Raw genomic sequence first — 8833 nt, 5'->3', positions numbered from 1 at the left:
TATTGTTGTTTATGTTTTGTTTGTTTGTTTTAGGCCCTTCTTTAAAAAAACAGCTCAGTTTTTTTATATGGCAAACACAAAATATGCAACATTTTCCCCCCAAAAATATTTCAAAGTGGAATATTTAATGTGACATAATTGAAGCCTTGAATAGATCAATATTTCAAAATGACATTGCTTTAGATCCATTATTATTTCTTTAAGGTGGCGACTTGTCCAGGGTGTACCCCGCCTTCCGCCCAATTGTAGCTGAGATAGGCCCCAAAAGGGAATAAGCGGTAGAAAATGGATGGATGGATGGATAAAGAAAGAAACTGCCTGCATGGCAGCTTTGTGTTATTAAAGCATTGCAACATTTCTTGTTACATTTCACCTGTTTGTTCTTTTATCCATCCATCCATTTCTACCGCTTATTCCTTTTTTTTGTTTTACATTTTTTTCAATTGTATTTTTAAAATGTACCGCGGGGCCGTTAAAAATGACCTGCGGGCCGCACTTTGGACACCCCTGCTCTAAACCTTAGATTGAAATCATGCTGATTGTAAAATGTTGCCATTCCTGTGTGGCTACAGAATCACACACAATAAAACTTTGCAAAAAGATCAAGTACGACACATAGAATGGACCTGCATTTTTAAGTAAGACCAACATTTTTAGAGTAGAATAAGTCTCTTATTCTTTTTAATAACACTGTTATTCTGAAGCTAACCAATAATAAATAAAATGTCATGTCTGTTGATCATGTTTTTGTTTGGCCATGTGCTGTTTGTCCTTTGGACTCTTTAAGTTCCTGTTTTTTTCCACTCCCTTGCCTGGTTTCCTTGGTTACTCATTTTGTCCACCTGTCTCTGGTGGACAAAATGCCCGCTCACCTGCTTCCCGAGCACTAATCAGAGGCAGTATTTAAGCTTGTCTTTGCCAGTCAGTCGCCCTGTGCTGACTTGTTTCATGCCTTGCCCTAGTTTCGTGCTTCATGCCATGCCAAGTAAGTTTTGTTTGATTTATGTTCTTAAGTCTGTTTTTGCGTTAGCTTTGTTCCTTAGCCCAAGTTGTGCCTCCGCTGTGAGCGATTTTTGTTTGTATATTTTTTTAGTTCAAATTAAATCATGTTTTTACCTAAATGCCATGTCCCGAGTAGTCCGTCTGCCTTCCTGGGGGAACGACCCTGCAGCAATCTGCAACCCCCCACCCTAATCGTGACATAAAATACTTCTTACCATTAATGCGACTTCTTGAACAGGTGCGGTAGAAGACGGATGGATGGATATAAATGCATGAGAATGTTTTATGTTTTGCACGTTATTTTTAGCACTGTGATTACCAGCGAAATTATTCGGGATTCCCAAAGCCCAAAAAAAGTCTGCGGGTTATAGAGCGTTTTCATTTCGGGCTCCAGTACTCTGGAATGCCCTCCCGGTAAAAGTTCGAGATGCTACCTCAGTAGAAGCATTTAAGTCTCACCTTAAAACTCATTTGTATACTCTAGCCTTTAAATAGACTCCCTTTTTAGACCAGTTGATCTGCCGTTTCTTTTCTTTTTCTCCTATGTCCCACTCTCCCTTGTGGAGGGGGTCCGGTCCGATCCGGTGGCCATATACTGCTCGCCTGTGTACCGGCTGGGGACATCTCTGCGCTGCTGATCCGCCTCCGCTTGGGATGGTTTCCTGCTGGCTCCGCTGTGAACGGGACTCTCGCTGCTGTGTTGGATCCGCTTTGGACTGGACTCTCGCGACTGTGTTGGATCCATTATGGATTGAACTTTCACAGTATCATGTTAGACCCGCTCGACATCCATTGCTTTCCTCCTCTCCAAGGTTCTCATAGTCATCATTGTCACCGACGTCCCACTGGGTGTGAGTTTTCCTTGCCCTTATGTGGGCCTACCGAGGATGTTGTAGTGGTTTGTGCAGCCCTTTGAGACACTAGTGATTTAGGGCTATTTAAGTAAACATTGATTGATTGATTGATTGATAATTATCACGTTAAGCAATGTCAGCTAAGATTGATCTGGAGCCAGATGCAGTCATCAAAAGAGCCACATCTGGCTCTAGAGCCATAGGTTCCCTACCCCTGGTCTACAGTGAAGTAAAACAATGATGTCATGTCACTGTGATTATAAAAAAAAAAAAAAAGTAAGCTTTGTGACCTTTATGAGTGAGGCCATCAAGTTCTGTCTGGCAGTCGTGCAAACCGCCAACAAGCGTTTTGAAAAGAGCATTTGTCTGTGGCGGCCTCAGATTGGCACCCGGCCCCACTTTCTCTCACTCGGTCAGTGAGCAATGGAACACCTGCGGATGAGAACGCCATAATCACAGCCTTGTTTGTCCAGGAAATGATGCGTTTCCTGACTCGGGCACCGATGGGCTAAGATTAGAGCACGCATGAAAACCTCAAAGAAAGCTAAAGAAAACCCCCTTTGAGTCCACATCACCAAAGTTTTATTTGGACTGTGACTTAGCGTGTAAAAATACAATATACATATACACCTTTAGTACAAACATACTTGAAAACATATATCTAAAAAATATACAGTGAACAGCAGAGTAAAACTGTTTCCAAGGTGGTTCTCGCCACGAGTCTTCAGAAGAGACAGTTCATACACTTGACGGCCTTGCTGCCGTAGTCCACGCACTCGGGCCCGATGCACTGGCAGCAGGCGTTGTGGAACCAGCGGTACTTGGATCCCCCCATGGACTCGCAGTACAGCTTGCACTGGCGGATGGAGACGCACTCGTCGAAGTAGACCACCGTGCACATGTTGTCTGCAACCCAGGCCGAGAAGACAGCAGCTGTTAAAAGGTTGTTTCATCCACTCATTTGACTGCTGCTGTCAATACTGTCAAATCTTGTCTAACATTTCCACCACTAATACAAACTCTGTTTCCATAGGAGTTGGGAAATTGTGTTCGATGTAAATATAAACGGAATACAATGATTTAGGGTTAGGGTTGACTGTAGTCAGTTGGAAGCATGTCTTAATGAAATTAAACAATGGATGTCCGCTAATTTTTTGCAACTTAACACCAAAAAAACGGAAATGCTGATTATCGGTCCTGCTAGACACCGACCTCTATTTAATAATACAACTTTAACATTTGACAACCAAATAATAAAACAAGGTGACTCGGTAAAAAATCTGGGTATTATCTTCCACCCAACTCTCTCCTTTGAGTCACACATTAAAAGCGTTACTAAAACGGCCTTCTTTCATCTCCGTAATATCGCTAAAATTCGCTCCATTTTGTCCACTAAAGACGCTAAGATCATTATCCATGCGTTTGTTACGTCTCGTCTCGATTACTGTAACGTATTATTTTCGGGTCTCCCCATGTCTAGCATTAAAAGATTACAGTTGGTACAAAATGCGGCTGCTAAACTTTTGACAAGAACAAGAAAGTTTGATCACATTACGCCTGTACTGTATATACCTTTATATACATATATACATACATATATATACCTATACTGTATATACCTTTATATAAATATATACATACATATATACTATACTGTATATACCTTTATATACATATATACATACATATATACCTATACTGTATATACCTTTATATACATATATACATACATATATACCTATACTGTATATACCTTTATATACATATATACATACATATATACCTATACTGTATATACCTTTATATACATATATACATACATATATACCTATACTGTATATACCCACATCTGAGGTCCTCTCCAAGGTTTCTCATAGTCAGCATTGTCACTGGCGTCCCACTGGATGTGAATTCTCCCTGCCCTCTGGGTGTGAGTTTTCCTTGCCCTTTTGTGGGTTCTTCCGAGGATGTTGTAGTCGTAATGATTTGTGCGGTCCTTTGAGACATTTGTGATTTGGGGCTATATAAATAAACATTGATTGATTGATTGATTCATTTGCAAATCCTTTTCAACCCATATTCAGTTGAATATGCTACAAAGACAACATATTTGATGTTCAAACTGATAAACATTTTTTTTCTGTTGCAAATAATCTGTAGCTGCTGACAGAGGCACATTGTATACATGTTATATAATTTCATAGTTAAATGATAAATGATAAATGGGTTGTACTTGTATAGCGCTTTTCTACCTTCAAGGTACTCAAAGCGCTTTGACACTACTTCCACATTTACCCATTCACACACACTGATGGAGGGAGCTGCCATGCAAGGCGCCAACCAGCACCCATCAGGAGCAAGGGTGAAGTGTCTTGCTCAGGACACAACGGACGTGACAAGGTTGGTACTAGGTGGGATTTGAACCAGGGACCCTCGGGTTGCGCACGGCCACTCTCCCACTGCGCCACGCCGTCCCATAGTCCTGTAGTTGATTATAATAAATAAATACAATGTCTAAATATTCAGTTCATAGTTACATATAATGTGATTAAAAATTTATTTTATTTGGTAATTTAATGCAAGTATTTGTTAACTTTATTTTTGTTACAAAACCCATGTAAATTGGAGAGGAACATATTTTGTTTCCGGTTTGTTCACATTGTTGGGGGGGACAATTAATATGTGACGGAATAAGGGTAGCAGCATGAGACAGCAAACATTTGATGGAAGACGTTAATGGAGTCTCGGCTCGGAAAGAAACTTCATTCCCTCGGAGTTTGTGAGGCCAATGGGGTGTGATTCTTTGTGAAAATGCATGTGAAATCTATGTGTTTTCTTTTATTTGACGTCAGACTAATTGTGAGTTCTGTTTTTTCTCATTCATTAGTTCTGACGGCATTTGTTCGGCATTTTTCGGCATCATTTGGGAGGAGAAGAAGGCGTGGCTTAAATAAACATCTGTTTGAGAAAAACGGACAACTTGAGCCTCGATTAAGACCTCGGAGGGAGTATAATAATCATTAACTTTAGAATTTGATGCCAGCGACACGTGACAAAGAAGTTGGGAAAGGTGGCAATGAATACTGATAAAGTTGAGGGATGCTCATCAAACACTTATTTGGAACATCCCACAGGTGTGCAGGCTAATTGGGAACAGGTGGGTGCCATGATTGGGTATAAAAAAAGCTTCCCCAAAAAATGCTCAGTCTTTCACAAGAAAGGATGGGGCGAGGTACACCCCTTTGTCCACAACTGCGTGAGCAAATATTTAAACAGTTTAAGAACAACCTTTCTCAAAGTGCAATTGCAAGAAATTGAGGGATTTCAACATCTACGCTCCATAATATCATCAAAAGGTCCAGAGAATCTGGAGAAAACCAACATTGAATGACCGTGACCTTCCATCCCTCAGACGGCACTGTATCAAAAACCGACATCAAACTCTAAAGGATATCACCACATGGGCTCAGGAACACTTCAGAAAACCACTGTCACTAAATACAGTTCATCACTACATCTGTAAGTGCAAGTTAAAGAACTAATATGCAAAGCGAAAGCCATTTATCAACAACATCCAGAAACACCGCCGGCTTCTATGGGCCCGAGATCATCTAAGATGGACTGATGCAAAGTGGAAAAGTGTTCTGTGGTCTGACGAGTCCACATTTCAAATTGTTTTTGGAAATATCCGACATTGTGTCATCCGGACCAAAGGGGAAGCGAACCATCCAGACTGTTATCGACGCAAAGTTGAAAAGCCAGCATGTGTGATGGTATGGGGGTGCATTAGTGCCCAAGGCATGGGTAACTTACACATCTGGGAAGGCACCATTATATCATCAAAAAGTTCAGAGAATCTGGAGAAATCACTGCACGTAAGCGATGATATCACGGAGCTTTGATCCCTCAGGCGATACTGCACCAAAAACCGACATCAGTGTGTAAAGGATATCACCACATGGGCTCAGGAACACTTCAGAAAACCACTGTAACTAAATACAGTTGGTCGCTACATCTGTAAGTGCAAGTTAAAGCTCTACTATGCAAAGCGAAAGCCATTTATCAACAACATCCAGAAACGCCGCCGGCTTCTCTGGGCCCGAGATCATCTAAGATGGACTGATGCAAAGTGGAAAAGTGTTCTGACGAGTCCACATTTCAAATTGTTTTTGGAAATATCCGACATCGTGTCATCCGGACCAAAGGGGAAGTGAACCATCCAGACTGTTATCGACGCAAAGTTCAAAAGCCAGCATTTGTGATGGTATGGGGGTGCATTAGTGCCCAAGGCATGGGTAACTTACACATCTGTGAAGGCACCATTAATGCTGAAAGGTACATACAGGTTTTGGAACAACATATGCTGCCATCTAAGCACCGTCTTTTTCATGGACGCCCCTGCTTATTTCAGCAAGACAATGCCAAGCCACATTCAGCACGTGTAACAACAGCATAGCTTCCTTAAAAAAAAAAAAAAAGAGTGCGGGTACTTTCCTGGCCCGCCTGCAGTCCAGACCTGTCTCCCATGGAAAATGTGTGGCGCATTATGAAGCGTAAAATACGACAGCGGAGACCCCGGACTGTTGAAGGACTGAAGCTCTACATAAAACAAGAATGGGAAATAATTCCACTTTCAAAGCTTCAACAATTAGTTTCCTCAGTTCCCAAACGTTTATTGAGTGTTGTTAAAAGAAAAGGTGATGTAACACAGTGGTGAACATGCCCTTTCCCAACTACTTTGGCACGTGTTGCAGCCATGAAATTCTAAGTTGATGATTATTTGCAACAAAAAGAAATGTTTATCAGTTTGAACATCAAATATGTTGTCTTTGTAGCATATTCAACTGAATATGGGTTGAAAAGGATTTGCAAATCATTGTATTCTGTTTATATTTACATCTAACACAATTTCCCAACTCATATGGAAACAGGGTTTGTACATAGAGATTGGGAATGGTGGGCACAATCAGTAAATAAAATAAAGTGCATTTCCCCTCTGGCAGTGTCATATAAAAGCAAGGATAATTATCAGAATGTTGGATGCAACTATACAGGTCTGCAGATGTTCCCAATATAATATTAATTTTGAGTATTAGTGTGGTATCATTGTGAGCACTTTTGATGGACTTAACTGATGACTAACATCCGCTAGGAGGAAGAAGGCATCGCGGTCACCTTGAACGTCGTAGCTGGCGTGGATGCTGTTCCCGGGCAGCGACACGTTCTGGTGCGGGCCGTCAAGAGACTCCAGGAAGGAGACCAGGTGGGACAGTTCCTCAGCCACGGGGAAGGAGACCACCATCATGTTGACGGGCGCGTCACCCTCCGTGAGGGCGCGGAAGAGCGAGGGAATGGGCCGGTGCAACTCCTCCACCGTGCTCTTGGACGTGGCCGGAGAGTCGCTGTAGTTCTTGGGGTTGCACATGCCTGATATCCCGGAGGACATGAGAGGGTTGAAACATGTCAAACAAGAAGGTGTATACCTCAAATGTAAGTTTTTAAAAACATATTATTGGGGTTGCACATGCCTGATATCCCGGAGGACATGAGAGGGTTGAAACATGTCAAACAAGGTGTATACCTAAAATGTGAGTTTTTAAAAACATATTATTGGGGTTGCACATGCCTGATATCCCGGAGGACATGAGAGGGTTGAAACATGTCAAACAAGGTGTATACCTCAAATCTGAGTTTTTTAAAACATATTATTGGGGTTGCACATGCCTGATATCCCGGAGGACATGAGAGGGTTGAAACATGTCAAACAAGGTGTATACCTCAGATGTGAGTTTTTAAAAACATATTATTGGGGTTGCACATGCCTGATATCCAGGAGGACATGAGAGGGTTGAAACATGTCAAACAAGGTGTATACCTCAAATCTGAGTTTTTAAAAACATATTATTGGGGTTGCACATGCCTGATATCCAGGAGGACATGAGAGGGTTGAAACATGTCAAACAAGGTGTATACCTCAAATCTGAGTTTTTTAAAACATATTATTGGGGTTGCACATGCTTGATATCCCGGAGGACATGAGAGGGTTGAAACATGTCAAACAAGAAGGTGTATACCTCAGATGTGAGTTTTTAAAAACATATTATTGGGGTTGCACATGCCTGATATCCCGGAGGACATGAGAGGGTTGAAACATGTCAAACAAGGTGTATACCTCAGATGTGAGTTTTTAAAAACATATTATTGGGGTTGCACATGCCTGATATCCAGGAGGACATGACAGGGTTGAAACATGTCAAACAAGAAAGTGTATACCTCAAATGTGAGTTTTTAAAAACATATTATTGGGGTTGCACATGCCTGATATCCCGGAGGACATGAGAGGGTTGAAACATGTCAAACAAGGTGTATACCTCAGATGTGAGTTTTTAAAAACATATTATTGGGGTTGCACATGCCTGATATCCCGGAGGACATGTGAGGGTTGAAACATGTCAAACAAGAAGGTGTATACCTAAAATGTGAGTTTTTAAAAACATATTATTGGGGTTGCACATGCCTGATATCCTGGAGGACATGAGAGGGTTGAAACATGTCAAACAAGAAGGTGTATACCTAAAATGTGAGTTTTTAAAAACATATTATTGGGGTTGCACATGTCTGATATCCCGGAGGACATGAGAGGGTTGAAACATGTCAAACAAGAAGGTGTATACCTCAAATGTGAGTTTTTAAAAATATTTTATTGGGGTTGCACATGTCTGATATCCCGGAGGACATGAGAGGGTTGAAACATGTCAAACAAGAAGGTGTATACCTCAAATGTGAGTTTTTAAAAATATTTTATTGGGGTTGCACATGCCTGATATCCCGGAAGACATGTGAGGGTTGAAACATGTCAAACAAGAAGGTGTATACTTCAAATGTGAGTTTTTAAAAACATATTATTGGGGTTGCACATGCCTGATATCCCGGAGGACATGAGAGGGTTGAAACATGTCAAACAAGAAGGTGAATAC

General features: G+C 41.3%; 1 protein-coding gene across 1 annotated transcript in view; it reads right to left on the bottom strand.

Annotated features, from left to right (window-relative positions):
- Positions 1-2421: 2421 nt before the first annotated feature.
- twsg1a (twisted gastrulation BMP signaling modulator 1a) overlaps positions 2422-8833 on the bottom strand; it is a 36006-nt gene continuing 29594 nt past the window's right edge. The window contains exons 4-5 of the mRNA XM_061919684.1: positions 7032-7283; positions 2422-2762 (exon numbers count right to left, since the gene is read on the bottom strand). Of these exons, the coding sequence (XP_061775668.1) occupies positions 2581-2762; positions 7032-7283 (434 nt within the window). The 3' untranslated portion in view covers positions 2422-2580. The remainder of the gene's footprint in view (positions 2763-7031; positions 7284-8833) is intronic.

Source organism: Nerophis ophidion, linkage group LG14 (assembly GCF_033978795.1).
Source record: "Nerophis ophidion isolate RoL-2023_Sa linkage group LG14, RoL_Noph_v1.0, whole genome shotgun sequence".
Taxonomy (NCBI): domain Eukaryota; kingdom Metazoa; phylum Chordata; class Actinopteri; order Syngnathiformes; family Syngnathidae; genus Nerophis; species Nerophis ophidion.
This window is presented reverse-complemented; position numbering and strand designations above follow the sequence as displayed.